The following is an 18,049-nucleotide window of genomic DNA, read 5'->3' as shown; positions in this document are numbered from 1 at the left end:
GGCACTGCAGTGCAGACCATAGTCCATTGCGTCAATGCAGCTGTACCAATGTAACTGAGTGTCCTGCTTCGGACTTGAGTCTTTGCAACATAATTTTCCGTCCGAATGGTGAGCGTGCTATGACCACCTCCCTGGTCCTGAATCCTCGCTGGGCGGACACGGTTATGTTTGTGTATGAAAACAACTTGGATGAGCTGAAGAACATGGAGGGTCTGGTTGGAAGCGGCAATTTTGCGGCCAACCAGTGCAGGAATCTGATGGCCCACTCTGCTTTGAGTGGCCACCCGTCTAGCCTCGTCCACGGCTCCAGCTATTCCACTATGGACGTATCGACATCAAGTTCTGCAGAGTCTGGCAAGCAGTGCACACCGTGCCCAACGGTTCCACAGGCCTCGTCCACCGGTCCCATCCCGTACGGCTACTTTGGCAACAGCTATTATCCTTGCAGAATGGGGCGGGGTTCCCTCAAATCCTGTACGCAGCCGAGTGCACTCAGCTACTCTGCAGAAAAATACATGGATACCCCGGTCACATCTGAAGAATATCCTAGCAGGGCTAAAGAGTTCGCCTTTTACCACAGCTACCCCAGTCCCTACCAGTCCATGGCCAGTTATTTGGACGTGTCGGTGGTACAGACGCTTGGAACGGGAGAGCCGCGACACGATAGTCTCCTACCTATGGACAGCTATCAACCTTGGGCTCTGGCTAACGGATGGGGTAGTCAGATGTATTGCTCCAAGGACCAGAGCCAGGCGGGTCATCTCTGGAAGTCTGCGTTAGCAGGTACGTTTTAAACTACATTTCGACTGAAATTACAGAGTGCTCAAAATAATTAATATGTATATATTGTAAGCGTAAAGGTATAGCCAAAGATCTCACAAGTATCCAAGAATACAGATATTTCTCTTCTGGTCAGACAGAAGACAGGTTTTATTTTAGATACAGATTTGAAATGTCAGAAACAAGAGCACCAATGTGACTTAATTTTCTAAAGCACAAAAATACAACACGCTTACATAAAGGTAACAATTTACTAATCAAATAACATCTAAAACGATGTCTACATTGTTCAATGGAATAAATCCGAAAATCTAAAAAAAATGCTGAATTGTAGGTAGACAATGAATGAGCCCATTAATAATAAACCTTTTTTGTTATTCGTTCCAGATGTTGTGGCCCACCAACATGACGGGGGCTCATTCCGTCGAGGTAGAAAGAAGCGGATACCGTACACAAAAGTACAACTCAAGGAACTGGAGAAAGAATATGCAGCCAACAAATTCATCACAAAGGACAAGAGGAGAAAGATTTCAGCGGTAACCAACTTATCCGAGCGTCAAATCACGATTTGGTTTCAGAACAGGAGGGTTAAGGAAAAGAAATTCATTGCCAAAGTTAAGAACAGTGCGCCATAGAGCAAAGCTGAATTAGTGTTTTTCTCGGTGACTTCAAATTAAGGGAAGCAAAAAAGTCATCGCGAGGACGTTTCTTGGACTGGGGGATGAATGTTTTCTTTTCTCAGCGCATTTACACAAAACAAATAAATGGATGGGACTCAAAAATGAATAATCTTAATAAAATGAAAACAAGGACAATATAGCTTGTATATAACGCACGTGCCTGACTATATGTAACTGTGTTCGTTTAAAGTCTTTTAGTCTTCTTTTAGCTTGCATTTAAATGTTAGGTATGTCAATTGTTGTCGTTGTTGTTGTTGTAGCGTAGTCCTATACCTTATTATTCAATACCTGTCAGTACCTATATACTATGTTTATATCGCTTGTAAAACATAATAACATATATATCACAAACCTTAATAAATGTGTTAATTACATTCAGTGTTTTCTAAGAAACATAGCAAAGTACGTGTATTTATGTATTATTCTCACTGAGCGTCGCATAATGACTCTTTTCAGTCCTCTGTTGCCAAATTACTGATCATTTGCTGACATTGTGAAACCAACAAACAGTTTCTGCCATTTTTCCTGAAATTGTTTCAAGAAAATTTGCAGCATTTTGTTATCGATTTCTTGGCAGACGTGTGTAGACATCTTTTGTTTTATTTCAATTTCAAATCGCATTAATCTCTTGATATTTTACATCAAATGTGGTCGTATATGATTCAGCAGAAATGTTGCTTGTTAATGGAGCCTTTGGGAATTTAAGGCCTTTATCGTTTTACAATGTGAAGCGTTTGAACTCAAAGCGCCTTAGATTTTTTTTTTTTTTTTTTAAAGATTTAAAAAAGTAAAGTGTATTACAAAAATGTTTATAACAATTTGGAGCACTTAATAGTCGCTGTATGTATCATAACAGTTTCATATACATTCATAAAGAATGAACACTGGTTTTAAAACTTGACTATGGGATTTCCTCCTCACGGTTAGAGCTCGAGCGGGAGTGTTTTGATGTTGGCAGAGAAGGAGGGGGCGCTCGACTACAGAAGATGTAGGTACTAAATCAGCCCTTAACCTTGACCTTGAAAGTCACATGCTTAAAGATAAGAAATAGCTTTTGTCTTTCCTGAAACTATGAATATTCAAGAATACCATTCAGACTGCAGTATATTCCCATCACAGTTTGCCTGGGGGCTCTTCACGTTTGAATGCAATTGTCTGTCAATTCCCTCAAGCCAAATGAAACGCTAGTGATTTTATTCTGGTGCTGCATGCATTAATGAACATAGCATACTCTGGGTGTCTTCTTATAATTCTATATATTAAGTAATAGATTATATTAACTCTTGCGCTCAGAAATTTAAAGTTGCCTCTGTACGCGCCATTCGCAGATTTATGCACGATGATCTAGTTTATAGTCTCTAGTAGGGCTAATTTACGTTTCTGCTCAAGTCTGAACAGTTTAATTGTCAGACAGTGAACAGATCCGCAGCCTATTGCCTTTGCAACCTGCACTTAATGTCGGTCTAGATTAGTAAGGGTGTAAAAGGTCTGTCGTTACTCAGCGGCTTCACGTTGTCACCTTCGGCAAGCTCCAGTCCACTTTCAAGTTGTGCTTTTCCTTCTTTCTTTATTCAGTGTACACCCGCAGCTGTTAAAGATCTTATATACTACCTGCATCAATTTAAGCAAAAATCAGTTGATGCTGATACTGGCTCAATTTTAATTCTGGAATGAATGGATGGTAAAGTTCTGCGGTGGCTAGTTCTCGTGGTCACGGCACAAAATTTAAATGCACAATTTATAATTTAAGTATCTCATCTCATAAATGCACAGTTGTATGCATTTTGAAAATATGTTTTGAGCATTAAGATTGAACATTAACTTTCTGGTGACATGTGATTTGTTATAAATCTAAAATATCTAAGCTTCTCTCAAACTACACAATATGCACAGGCCATAGCTCCTGGTGTTATTTCGCGTCGACTTATTTATTTATTTTTTCATTTTTTGTTTTAATCAGCTCATAGCATGTAGCTAATCACATGAAAGTCTAAAAAATTCTGCATCAATAAAACACTGTCACTTCTGCTGGACGGCAGAAGTAGGCCTAAATTTAGTTCATGATAGTTTCTATGTTTTTGCCAAAGAAAGTAAAACGTAGGAATTCTTTTATTTTTCACACAAATTGATAACTATAACTTGTACCTTCGTCAGACAGCCCAGGGGGCCATAAAATGTCTAAGTCCTTCCTTCCACTTCTAGTTAACATTGAACTTGACAAAAGCATTCAAACAAACGGTGCGTCTGCTTTTGAGTTTACATTGTGATTTAATGGCGGCTCTATTTTCTCTTTTGAAAACGCACAAAGCGCAGAGCTCGCCCAATTTCAACACCAACAATAAAACTTCCACTTTTGTTGGGAACTAAAATTCTTTGTTTGTTGTCGTTCTAAATAAGATAGGATTGGTTTTCTGTGAGGTCGACGTGGATCAAGAATCCAAACAATATACATGAGACACGAGTTTTCTGAAATGTCCCTGTGTCATATATATATATATATATATAGTCAAACCGAAAATTAATTCATTTTTGATATTTTTGATATATTTTACTAGTGGGTGCAGGACACTATAGTTCATTTATGTAAGAGAGGATAGCAAACTAAAGTAAACTGTGACATATTATACCCAAAAATTCTTCACACAGTGGACTACCAGTAAAATTGATAAAAATGTGGGACCAAAAATTATTCAGATACCTGACCATGATTTGCTTAAGTGTTATCTGACATAATTAAGATTTATTTTTTTCTGACACAGTTTAACTCTGAGATCATTTCATATTTTATTACCATTTTTTTAAACTATAGTGAATAAACTGTATTAATGAATGAAATGTTCAAGGTGTCTGAATAAATTTTGGTTTGACTATTAGGCCTACTGCAATAAGACCTTTGTACAGGCCAATATGTAGGTGAAAATAAAATATGTTTAAAATATATATTGTTTTTCCAGTTATTTTTCAAACTAAAAATGTGACAATACAGAGACGAAATTTTGCAGTTTCGGCGAGGCGACTTATTTGGGTGAGGAATGTCAGACTCATCTCCCTCAAGTTCATGTCCAGCTCCCCTCCTCCACGTTATCTGTCGCCTCTGTAGCCCCAAAACAACTCTTCCCCCACGTCTGCATTTCGGACAGGCTTTTGTTAGGCGACGGACTTCACAGTTGAACTTGAGACATCTTGTAAACAATAAGTAGTCTGGACCTTGTCTGGCCAGAGGTTGTCAATAGACCTGTAGAGGAACGCGAGGCCTCCGGAAAAAGGGGAGAGGAAACGACTTCACACGAAAGGCCCCCAAAGACGGAGAAATGTTCACGGTCAAAGTTGATTGATATATTGTGTTGTCATGATACATTTTGTCAGCGCTTAAACGCTGGCGAGCATCTTTGCACTAACGGTCAAGTTCAATGCCTCTCTCGATTACTTAGCTTTTAAAATCAATGTAACTTATTGGCAGGTTTTCTCAACAAACTGGTGTTCAGAGTGGTCGTAAATACTGTAAAGAAACTCCTCTCTTTTCTTTACTCTGCTCTAGTCTTCTCTTATGTCCTACCAAGTTTTTATGAAATTGATATTTTCAGGATGACTGAACATAACATTTTTGAATCGGTTGTTTCAATACTTTCGTTGTAGGAATAGCAGCCTAATCTGTATGGATGGTTTTGATTATATCTTTTTGCATATAGTTTCATTTCAGAATAGATGCTCTCTTTTAACCTGCTTAGATACATGTATTTAATTATGCAAAAACATCCTAAGGCAAATACAGAAACACATCCGCATTCGTGTTAATGCGAGAGCAGCAGTAGAGCTAGGGTCTATTAATGGTTGACCTTTATTATCGAGCCATCACGTCTGAGAAAGTGCAAAAATAGACAGAAAATGGTGAAAGGAATACAGGCATTTAATATCAAGAGAAATCCATTTTATGGAATGAAAATTTAACTGAAATAAGAATAAAGATTTAGACATGTAATTCACTAAAAGGCACATATTCACCCTGAACAAATCACTCTCTAACCTAATTTGCAGAAAATATTGCACTGGTTATAGAGTATTTCAAGTTAAGTGCATTTAACATGCTTGTGTAGTACAAAATCTAAAATTCCTACTAAATTTATCTTGGTGTTTATTATTTATTTCGTGTTCGTATTTATTTTTTTGAGTTTGAGTTTCTCTGCAATGCGGTGTGAGGAGCCTATTTTGCTTAGGATATATATATATATCTGAATATATCTGTTATATATCTATATTTTATATATATATATATATATATATATATATATATATATATATATCTGTTCGCATCAGAATCATCCAAACTTATAAACTTATAACCCCGGCAAATAATGTCCGGATTCTACTGAATTACTAATAAAATAATAAACTGTAAAGTAGTAGCCTAGATAAAAGTGGTATCTATAAAGTCTTTTATCTAGGCTACTACTTTACAGTTTATTATTTTATTTGTCATTCAGTAGAATTATTTGCCGGGGTTATAAGTTTATAAGTTTGAATGATTCTGATGCGAACAGATATATTCAGATGACTGTATGCATAATGTTGATGAAACCAGTGTATTTAACAGACGTACTTGGGTAAATGTCAAGTTGTAACTATACTGTCTGAGCCATTTTAAATGCTGAACCATTAGGAAACTATTTTTTTTCTTCATTTTCCATTATGCCGTGGAAAGCAGTTAAAATTGCAATTCAAAGTCCCAGAGATTTTCTTTCAATTTAATAAATTGATCCATCTGGCGAAACCAAAAGAAATCTGTTGCAGTTGTAGTCGCTATATTGAGCACTCTTTAGTGTTGCCAACATTTCCATCTAATACGTAACTTAATTTTCTTGAAGTGACGTCAACAACAGACCCATTTACGAGCCTCCTTTTCCATTCATTCATTATCAATGCAGCTGGATATGACTTGGACCAATTAAGGTTAAAGCATTAAAATTCCGAGAAATGCTATCTCGCCTGAATAAAATCCAATACCTGTCATATATTAAATTACATTTACAAACAAAAACAAATCAATTTACATTTTAGTTTTTGCTTATCTTAGAGAGTTTTGGGGACGGTTCTGTAGTGAAAACACGGTCAGGTTATATTTGATCAAGAATGGGATGTTTGCGTGAAAAGGCAATGCCAGTGCCCCTATGTCTCGTTTTATTTTTTCATCTCCAAATCAAACTGTTTTATAATCAACCACACCTTCAGTTTCATGGCTGCAAAAACAATTGTTTAGGAGTCCATTCTTCATTTTAAGGCTATGAAAGAAAGTGATTTGGATTAGTGATAATAATCTTACTGAATACGTGGTGCTTGGTCAAAGCCCTCATGGCGGAGAGGAGAACCAACCCGTCTAAACAGGCATTAACATAACTGTATGGCAGTAAAATTAGCAAATGTATTGGCATGCAACATGCAACTCATGTGTGAAATTTTACAGGCCACATACAATTATGCTGACCTTATAAATCGGAGTTTTGGAAGAAACAGAGTTCTCTGATAGCGTGAGCTCTAATTTATTCCATTATTTTCTGTCACTGAAATCATTATGGCGAGCTGTATGATGGTGTAGCGCACAACTGTTTTAAAAGGCTCTCGAAGTATCCTTTCTTGACGCTTTGGTTGATTTGTGTGGTTCACTCCTCATTTGTTGTTGTATTAAGTAGGAAACAGTGGTGAATTTTTGTAGGCCTAATTTTATTTCTGCTATGAAATAAGCCTGAGGTCCAATAAATTCATCACGCTAATTCTACACACATATCCACATATTTTTATATAACTGCTCTCGGCTCGAAGTTCAGACTTGAGAACACCCGAATGGTTTGTGCAGGGATCTGTAATGGGCAGCTGCATAAGCCCGTTGGCATTCCAAGGATGCGATCCAGATGTGACCATCCGCGCGCTTATATGCGACTGTACCATCTGCAGTTAGGTGTCGAGGTAAAAAGCCATGCCTAATTGACATCGATCGCATTTTTTGGTCACGTATTTCATTAGGCTACCACACTGTAAAAAATAATTGTTGGTTTAACTTAAAGTAAGTTACCTGGTTGCCTTAATCTTTTGAGTTCATTGAAATTAAAAAATTTGAGTTAATACAATGAAGGTGATTGATTTCATCAACAGAAACTCAAAATATTATGTTATCTGAACCACATTAATTATGTTAAGTTGTTAAGTAGTTAAGTTGATTTGACAAAAGAAAAAATGTGATAACAAATCATGAATATATCTATTTTTTTTTACAGTGCAGTGGCTGCTTTTATTATAAAAATGAAACTACAAATTTGTTTTAGTTTTATATTGTTTATTATTGATCAGTCATTTTTGTAATGTTTTACGGTCTGCTTATAAATAAAATCTCGACAAGTTCGAGTAAATGTGAAAATTAAAAATTGAATTTAGGCTATTTTTAAATAAGGTTACTGCTATGAAAAAAGGGAGATTTTTTTCCATATACAAGAACTTCAAATTAAATGTCTGCTGGACGTTTGGATTCAGTATTTTATACTACAGAGTTCACATGATGTGAATCACATCATAAGCACTCATAATAGAACTATAAATAGAGTAGAATATAGAATATGTTCTTCAAAATATTTTGTGTTCTGCAGAAGACATGCAGCAATGCATAGCTTACAAGTTTGGAGTGACATTATGGCGTGTAAATGACGACAGAATTTTATTTTCAAGTTCTGCTTTGTAACACGTGATCTATACGTGTTGGTTCGGAGGACATTAGTATGTAACAACGTAAGATGTCATTTAACTGCGTTACTCTTTAATTGAGGAGTGGTGAAGTTAAGGAATGTGCAGAGTTGATAAGTTTGCATGAACATTGCTGACATCTGCTGGTGATAGATTGTTACTGCTTACAACTCAGAGGTTGTGATTCTGATCAAATGAACACTCGACTTTGCTTTGTGTTGTGGAATGCAATGTCAGTTCATTTTAATTTTGAAAGTAACGTTTGTTTAACACTATAAGATGCCTTTGTCAGAGAACATACAGAGAAAGAGAGAGAGAGAGAGAGCAAGGGAGAAATGCACTACTAAAGTAGTCAAGCCATGGAGGTTCTTGGAGGTTTGCCCTTCACAGTCCAGCAAGGTCACACCAGATTTCATTGTGGAGCCTCTGATTTGAACACGACTTGGAATTTTACGATTGTGAAAAAGACGCTCAGTCTCTCGGTGACGACACCCACTGCGGGGTTTACGGGAAGCCTCTTTATTGAATTGTTCTCGCTCTGATAGTCATTCAGGACATTGGGCGTGTGTTCTTTGACTTAATTGTCTATTGGCGGCTGTAAAGCGTCACTGAAATACACAATAATAAAAACTTCACCCATGTCCATTGATAGAGATTGTCTGTTCACATATAAATGGAATATTAAATTCAAAGCTTTATTAGAAATGCATTTTTTAAAACTCAATTTACAATTATTAATTTAGGGTATGATTAGACCAGCTGAAGATCTCATTTTTCATAACTACGCTTTTTAAGATTTTTTTTTATATTATCGTTTTCATTATTGATACCTCGATAATTATATAAAAACACAAATGATATTCAGACCTTTCATAACATTGACTTCTAATAAATGAGTTCACTGGTCAGCACAAGTTGGGCTCACTCCAACCGCTTGTTCCGTGTGTAATGAAGTCAAACGTTGACAGTATAATACAGTTTGAGAAACATGCTGACGGGAAATGTTCGCTTTCTCCTTTTCTCTTTGTCTTTGTTTCCGTGTGCTTCCGTAACGTAAACACAACTTTTAAATGAAATTTAGTGCAATAGCTCCACCTTGTGGTCATTATATGAAACAACACTATACGCTATTTTCTCGGACTGTGTCAAGCATTATCAAGAGAGTCATTTATTTTGTTTCCTTTTTGTCTTATTGGAAGCTTCTATTATAGGATTAAGTATCGCATTTTCCAAGTGAGTTAGTGTATATAAAATAAGCTTTCTGGATGTGTCCACTCCAGTGGCTCCACCTTGTGGTCATTATATGAAACGACACTGTTATTTCTTCTGCGTCTTGCATTATCAAGACACTAATATTGTTTCGTTTTTGTCTTTTTGGAAGCTTCCATTATAGGATTAACTATTGCATTTTCCAAGTTAGTTAGTGTATATAAAATAAGCTTTTTGAATGTGTCCACTCCAATGGCTGTTGCAAACTGATGCATGTGCCAGTGTTTTAAATATTTACTGATTGAAACATGTATAGCTACACCATTTCAGCTGGCAGAAAAAAAGCACTGCAAATAGTAACAATAATTCTTCGAATTATTGCAAACACATTTGCATAGACTAAAAAGTTTAACATCCATTTTGCATGCATTTTTGCACATTTATTCTCTATGTCATCGTGCAGTAGTGTCTGTTGCGTTTACTGGAAGATTTAATCTATAATCTATGTTCAGTCATCTAGAACCAGTCCCTCATGTGCAAATCTTGGTGCACTGCATCACATTGTCCATGCCAATTGCAAAACGGGCTTCTTATTAATCTTTGACAAGGACATAATAGGGCAGATTATCTAAGTCACATCAAACTGGATCGCATACATGAAGACAGAAAAGATCTGTGATACCTTTTAAAGAATTAGAATCTTTAAATTTAATTAATTTAAAAGACCAGTTATCTGGTTTAGAGCTGAACACATGAGTGATGAGGTTGGGGAATGCCTGCATTGGTCACAGGTGACGGTAATACAGAGCAGTGTTTAGTTTCTCTTTTATCATATGGATATGGTCTGCAGCATCCTAAATCATAAATGTTCACATCCAGCAGAGAGGGAGGCACCCAGTGCATTTTTTCCCACTTGTGTGAATAGAGAGTCTCGAATGCTTGTTTCCCACAACTCTTTTAGCACCGTTCAGTAGCTTGACAGCAATTCAGAGTGGTATATGAATATGTTATTGTTTTAAAATTCTATGCAACAGTGCGCTTAAAGTAGAGAAAGAAACAGAATAAGGTTTGATTGCCATCTTCAGACATGCAGATTTACCGTTTATAGGAAAATTCCAGTCGTTTAACATTATCTTCGCGTTCACTAATTAATCTGGTTTTAATGTGACTGGGTTTCACATTAATTTGAACACCTAATGCACCATGCAACATAACCACCATCTTGACGTTTCTTTGTGATTACGCTGCCTCCTACTGGCGAAAGAAAGTCAAAATCAATAGATTTTGAGGGTGTAGGCTATACAATAGTATGATGAAATGAAATACACGGTGTCATAAACCAATAGTGTAAGGTAACTGTTTTCCTGATTCCAAAGGTCAGAAAGATTAGCAGTTAAAAGGGTATGATTTATGAGAAGCACATTTAGTTGCAAGAATGCAAGAATTAAGCATTTAATTTTCACACATATCACCTGAGTAACATTATAATTGTATTACAATATTCACTATTTATTGTATTACATTATTTCCTGTTTAAATGTCACACGTGTTATGGGGAAACGTCGTAATAAGTGCTCTTATATGCATTTGTTTAATTACTTTGGCCTATTGTTTTCAAAACAAACCCAATTTTATTAGAATTTATTAGAATCTCGTTCTCTTTTCTTTTTTTTCTGGCAGTAATTTCAATAATATTCACGTGAACGGCTGTGCATTCAGAAAAAGTAATTTTAGAACGTTTTGAATTTTAGAACGTCTGTGCACTTATTCCAAAGCGTTTTTGTTTAAAAATATATATTACAATTGACTCAATGATACAAGCAAACCTCGCATGAATCTTTTTTTTTTTTTTTTTGCAAGCTCTTTCTTGTCTTATTTTGCAAAAATACGTTTTAAATACTTCACCGAAGACAACAGGACGTACATCTGACATTCATAGATGAAAACATGCTGCTCTGATCAGATATGTAGCTTAATGCATTTGAACTTGTAATTGTTTGCAGAACTGGCACAGTTGTAGGTTTGTCTCACCGCCAAGATATTCACTACGCATCTTTTGAGGATTATTCGCAAAGCATTAATGGCTAACGTTTTGTCTCCAGCCTCTGCACAGATGTTAGTGAAATTATGAATTTTCTGATTCGCATTAACATATCCTTCCTCGCAGCCAATTACTATGTGGCGCAGTTTTTAAATTAAGACATTTAGTCATTTTTAATTAAGACTTGAGAGGTAGGCTAACAGTTTGTCACACACACACACACACACACACACACACACACACACACTTAAGTGGACGTCTTTTAAATAAACATTCGTCGCCGGTTTTATGTATAGGCTACCATCAATCTTGCATTAAGCTGCAGGTTATTTATAAAATGACACTAATGCCTCAAAACCCTTATGCGTGGATTCGAAGTTCAATATCTGTCGCTCCAGTCTACTCCAGTCAGCACACACAGCATCTTTTGTATATAGTCCAGTCGGTCTTTCATATTCTTGCTACACCTTAAAAAAATTCTGCAGATCCGACCAAAGAAACTGTTAATTATTCAACCACAATCTTGAACTTTAAGAGGAAAAAAAAAAAAAAAAAAAAACAGAATTAGCTCACTCCCCTCTCCCCTACACACCAGACACATGCTATTTAGAGACGGCTTGGTAGTAAAACTTTACAGCAAATGGAGAGGCTTGGTTGTCATGGCTACAGTTATACGAGTTTGACCGAAGATCCTCTCACCATTTGGAAGGGGCCAGCGATTCTGGTTGTGATTATAAAACTGGAATGTGTAGAATACAGGAAAATTCGACAAGGTTTCTTTTTTTTTCTTTCTTTCTTGCTATTTGTTAGTGAAAAGGAGTCGATGAAGAAAGGCACACGGTCTCTGGGATGTTCTTAAAAAGCGCAAGGCATGTCAATCAGTAGCCTAAATGCTGAATAGTTTTAGTGCAGCACGCCAGACAATAAGTAAACAATTGCTCGAGACAGGTAATGTCAACGTCAAACCTTTACTGCAAGCAATCATAAGTGGGACATAGAAAACCAAAGGCCTGGTCGCGCCGAAGCGATTTGGATTTATGAAAACCTGTTCCATTTTTCCATTTTTATTTTTATTTTTTTTCTCAGTTGTGAAAGAAGTTCGACTTGTGAACAATGTAAGTGTATATTGCATTTTTACACTGTTTTGTACATTGTTTGTTGTAGGCTATATTTGTACAATTGTAGCCTATATTGTCTGGGTTATCCAGTGATTATGAATGCGAGCCTGCTCTTCTTTAAATGACACGTCCATCTATTTACCTTTTTAACTAAATGCATTTAGAAAATGAAAAATTATGACGATATGTCAATGTTAGACATTTGTGATAAATGTTTACTGGATCATATTCGTCGTCAAATTAATATATAGGCTATAATCTTAAAAATAGACTATATATATATATATATATATATATATATATATATATATATATATATCCTATTTTAAGATTTGTTATAAACTATTTTTTTGCATCATATATATATATATATATTTTTTTTTTGCACAGGAATACAGCATTGCTTTATATATCGGGCTGAATATTTGGCATGTAGGCTAAAAAGACCTCAATGACACCCAGTGTGTTTGCTTTAGGTAATATTAAATCAGTTGTGTTGTATTTTATTTTGAAAAACTGGACATTGCGCACGAACTTCAGTTATCCATAAACGGGTTTCGCTCATCCAGAAATTATAATGAAAGGCTGTCGTCTAATATCTAGTGTATTGTGTCATAAGCAAATTACCAGGCCTAATTCGATCACAAAATCCAATCCTGAAGTTGAGGAAGCACGTGGTTTGGCCTTGAGGTTCACGTGCTTGTACTAGCTATTGATAAAAAAATGCGAAACGAGAGCAGTGTAGGCCGATACATTTGTAATAGTGAAGGCTACGATTTAAGATATAGTTTGTATCAAATGTAACATTTGTGGATTTGTGGCTTGATGTTATTTTTTGTATCCACGACGCATTTAAATAATTGTTTGTGTATCAACATTATTATTATTATTATTATTATTATTTTTTTTTTTTACCTTATTCGACTTCAATCTCGTCATAAAATTATTTATTTAACATTGTTTATCTACAGAATCTAGACATTTGATTGTGAGGACAAACTCGTCCTTAATATTTTGAAGATCTAACTTTACAGAGCGTTTGATATAATTTTTTGGTCTCTCTCAGTATCTTGTTTTTCTGAAACAAAACATAGATTCAATTAAACCATTTTACTGAAAAATATTTGACCAAAAATAAACGCTATCAACAAAGGTTGTTATTTTATTTATACGCAAAGTATCCATTGTTCCTCTTTTAGAAAATATAAATTAATAAGTCATATATGTAAAAGAAATATAGTAAAATAAATGTAATAAGCATAAATCTGCATGACAGCATTCATTTATTAATATTATTATTATTACAGTAACAAATTTAATAAGAATATAGTTGCAGTTATGTATGAAACCAAATTAATTTATTATTGACAACATTCATTTAGGCCTAAATTATATTAATTAAATTACATTGTATTAAACTATATTATATTAATTCATTTGAATGATATTATTAAGTAGCGGCAGCTAAAAAATTATTTTGTATTACTGTGAATACTTAAAAAAACAAACAAAAAAAAACATTGTGTCCATTTACCTAGGCTATTTGTGTTGCTCATCTTTAGATTGTCTAAAAAACATAGGCCTATAAATTTTACTTTTGATGTCAGCAAATTAAATTAATATTTTTGGTTAAATATTTATTAACAATATCAAATACCTCACGCAAACCCCGGTGCTCAGCCCAGTATTTTTGTAACATATATGGTTAGCCTATTTTGCAAAGACAGTGCTAAAATGTATTTCGTTCGCGTTGACTATAATGTTCATCTCCAAATACGATTGTCTTCATGGGTGCTTTTGCCAGTATTTTCCTAGTATTGTTTTTTAAAAAAGGTGAAATCACAATGATTTGGGATGGAAGCTTGATGAAGCACTTGAATTAAGCAGTTCTGCAAGAGGAGGAGCTTGCACGTGAACCCCAGTCAGTCTCTATTGAGCTCGCAGCAGAAGGAAACGTACGTGCGCCATACTGGTTGAAAAGCCAATTGTAAGGGACACTGTTGCCTTGGCCCAAAATATGCTCCAGCAATGTCATGCTCCAAGAGATTCTCTGCGGTGATTGTCACACTGTCTGAAGGGAAATCTTTCGATAGCCCAGGTCTAAAGGATCCTTTGCGTGGGGCGTACGGAGGCTCACGTCCTAACCTGGACTGCCAAGTCCAAAATATCGGGACCACCCCAGTGTATTTGATCGCCTTCCAGACAGTAAAGCAGATTCAGACATCCCCGGTTCTGTAAGCCATGGCTCTGCCGCGTCACCAGTTTATCCATGGAGCTGTGAACTGGGATGGAGAGCACTTGAGTCCTGTCCAGGTTCCTCATGTCAGCGCGTGCCCCTTCTCCGGTTCAGGTCGAAAAGAGGACAACTTCTGTTTCACTCTGGACCCGACAGTGCAAGCCAGGCAGCCTTTTGACATCTCCTCTTTCAGCAGATTCATGACAGATATGGGCTCTCTGAATGGTACGGACAACCATCGTCCAGAACCGTCTTTTTACTCCGGACACAAACTCCTATCACTCAACACCGACACGGATCCAGAGACTCCGACGCTGTCTTCCCACTCAGACTCCCAACAGTTGCACAGTCTGTCTTTCTCCGCTCCTTCCTGTTCAGAAACTGACAATAAGCCTGATACGCATTATTTAGCGATGGAAAGCACTAAATACCCAAGTCAGTGGAGTGAAAGCAGAACCAGCAGGAGCATCATCACCACACTACGCATCAGTCAGAGAAGTACAGACGACATAGAGCCGAAGAATCTCCAGACAGACTTTACCGAGAGCGATAAAACTCACAGAGAGAAGACGCAAGGTGGGTAAACAAGGTTAAAAGAGATAGCGGTGGAAAAATCAAGCCCATCAAAGACCAAAACAGAGTTTTATTTTTTTCCCCTTTCCTTTCCGAAAGCAATTGAAGGGTGTAGCCATTGAGACACAAAGACAACCAGGGCTTGTGAATGAATTTATTGCACCGAATTACCCCAGACAGACTAAATTGCACGTCGTTTCTCAGAACATCAAAACAGCGGAAGGATCCATTGTCAACTGGAAACTGTAGTGTGGGCTAGGTGTGGTATTGCTTTAGGACATTTTTTTTTATTGAAGTGAAAAGAAGAAAGTAATTTCTGGATTCAGAACTGGCGCTTATATAATTAGGGATTGGTGTAGCATGCATATTAGGATAATATATCTAAAGATAAACCAACGTTAGCAGATTGAAAACAGACGTTTAAATAATATATATAGATATATATATTTAGACCAAAACAGCCATTACTGCGTTTTAGGGACTAAAAACGTGGCAGAGGCCTAAATGTCTACACTAAGGCGTGTATGTGTGTGTGTGTATGTGTGTGTGTGTGTAGGCCTATAGGTTTGACAGTTCTGCAATTTTCTCCCATATCTTGAATATTCCCTTGTTATGCACTTTATTTGTTTAGCCCAAAATGTGCAGTATTTTTTTTATTTTTTTATTTCCACATTTTTATGATGAAAAACCTATAACAAAACATTTAAAGAAAAATGGTAAAAATTTATAAATATCAAAACTTTAAAGGAGAAAAGTATTTGCTTTTCCATCTTTTGGAATGTTAAGGCCAATACTTTTTTTTTTTTTTTTTTTTTTTTAAATCTTAGTCTTAGGATTTATCCATTTTATTAACCAGTTATTTGCAAAATATAACCAATTTAAGTCACTTTTGTTGAGATAATATTTGCAAAATGTTTATTCATCTTGTGCATCTTTCTCTCCCTTTCTCCTCATTTGTTTCTTTTCGCTTTCTCCCCCCTCTCACTAACCAACACAGACACAGTACGTAGTCTGTGCTGACATTATTTCCTGTCATAAAATGTCGGACACAGCCAGGTAATGGCCGCGAGCGTCAAGCTCAGTGGCTATTTGCTTACTGTGAAGGGCGACTGAATAATATAGCCTTGTCTCTCTTTCTCTTTTTATCTGAAGACGTGACTTTAGAAAACGCTGCAAATGGCTGGCTGTCGGCGAAAGCAGGGAGGAAGAAGCGATGTCCTTACAGCAAACACCAAATCTTAGAGCTGGAAAAAGAATTCCTTTTCAACATGTACTTGACTCGCGAGCGCCGCCTGGAGATTAGCCGGAGCATAAATCTCACCGACCGCCAGGTTAAGATCTGGTTTCAGAATCGCAGGATGAAAATGAAAAAAATGACTCGAGAGCACCGGACAAGGGACCCTGGCACAAGTTTCACTGTCTAATATGTTATGTAAGACGGTTAAAAAGAGCGCACAAATCACTGCAGCTATCATCCGTTGCAAGTGGAATGATGCAACTGCTACTTCTGATGGATTAACGGGAGGAAGCGATCAGTCAAATCTTACTACGGTGGTTCAAAACAATATGTGTTCTGTAAGGCAAGTGTAAGGGAGATGTATTTAATACCTCGCATGAAGGACAAAAAAGTGTAACGACATATGAAAACACACCTTTGGCCAAGTGTACGATTGTCATATTCACACAGGCCTATGGACACTGTTTAGTGATGTCGTTTAAGTTCTGGTCTATTTTTTAACTTTGTAATTTTCGGTAGGCTATCTTTTTTCATTTTTAAAAAAGAGGTTATAAATGTCACAACGGTTGTTGTTTTTTTCTTTAGACCGAGCATAATAGGCCTATTTATATAACTACTAATTTTCGCGGACACTCCCGAGTAAACAAAATTTCTAAAAGGGAATCCGTTGTCAGAGGAGCAGTTACATCAAGCACAGGTACTGTTGTTTTGTTTTTAATGTTGTTTGTTGTCTAGTCGTTATATTGGCTCGAGTGAAAAGGCACAAATGTGTGGTTGAATGTACTTAAACTGTGATACTTAAAATTGCTGTGTTTTGAAAATCAGTGCATTTTAAATAAAAGATTGCCATTTACGTGAAAATAAAACGTTTGTTCGGTATTAGACCGTGGACACTTATTGATGAGGTATAATGAAATTACCCGAATTACTAATTATGTAGTACATCGGAAGTGTTTTGATTTAGCGATGTGACAGGAAGTTGAAAAAAAGTACACATATATTGATTAAATTCAAAGGTTGTCAAATTGATTACAAGCTTTAAATTGTAAATTAGGCCTATATTTTCCAATATTGTTTTATACAATTCAAGATCTTACTTATGACAACACACAGCTTGGCTTGGAGAGTCGAAGAACCAAGCATTAAGTTTTCTTTAGTCTTACAATTAAAGGTATAGGCATTTGGCAATTGTAAAAAAAAAAAAAAAAGAACAATTCCATAACTTTAACTTTTTGAGCTGATAGTTATTATTCTATTAAGATATGTATAAAACGATTTTGGCTAATTGATCTAGGATGAATAGATTATAGTAGACAAGAAGATGTTTGTAGACATCCAATTTAATTTGGACAAAATGGACATTTTATTTGAATAGTCGTTGCCAAAACTAACTTCAAAAGAAAAGATTAAAATATATATATATATATATTTATATATACTAGTCTATAT

The 18,049-nt window shown here is 36.0% G+C and overlaps 2 protein-coding genes across 2 annotated transcripts; both read left to right on the top strand.

Annotated features, from left to right (window-relative positions):
- Positions 1-45: 45 nt before the first annotated feature.
- Positions 46-1,834, top strand: hoxb13a (homeobox B13a). The gene is made up of 2 exons (XM_051887928.1): positions 46-783; positions 1,168-1,834. Exons 1-2 carry the CDS (start codon positions 120-122, stop codon positions 1,413-1,415), a joined length of 912 nt encoding a protein of 303 aa, XP_051743888.1. The 5' UTR covers positions 46-119; the 3' UTR covers positions 1,416-1,834.
- A 12,043-nt stretch (positions 1,835-13,877) lies between these two features.
- On the top strand, positions 13,878-17,814 carry hoxb10a (homeobox B10a). Its single transcript, XM_051887929.1, has 2 exons — positions 13,878-15,366; positions 16,516-17,814. Exons 1-2 carry the CDS (start codon positions 14,796-14,798, stop codon positions 16,785-16,787), a joined length of 843 nt encoding a protein of 280 aa, XP_051743889.1. The 5' UTR covers positions 13,878-14,795; the 3' UTR covers positions 16,788-17,814.
- The last annotated feature ends 235 nt before the right edge of the window (positions 17,815-18,049 follow it).

Source organism: Ctenopharyngodon idella, chromosome 3, assembly GCF_019924925.1.
Source record: "Ctenopharyngodon idella isolate HZGC_01 chromosome 3, HZGC01, whole genome shotgun sequence".
In the NCBI taxonomy this organism is placed as follows: Eukaryota; Metazoa; Chordata; class Actinopteri; order Cypriniformes; family Xenocyprididae; genus Ctenopharyngodon; species Ctenopharyngodon idella.
Note: the sequence above shows the minus strand (reverse complement) of the source record. Positions and strands in the feature narration are given on the sequence as shown.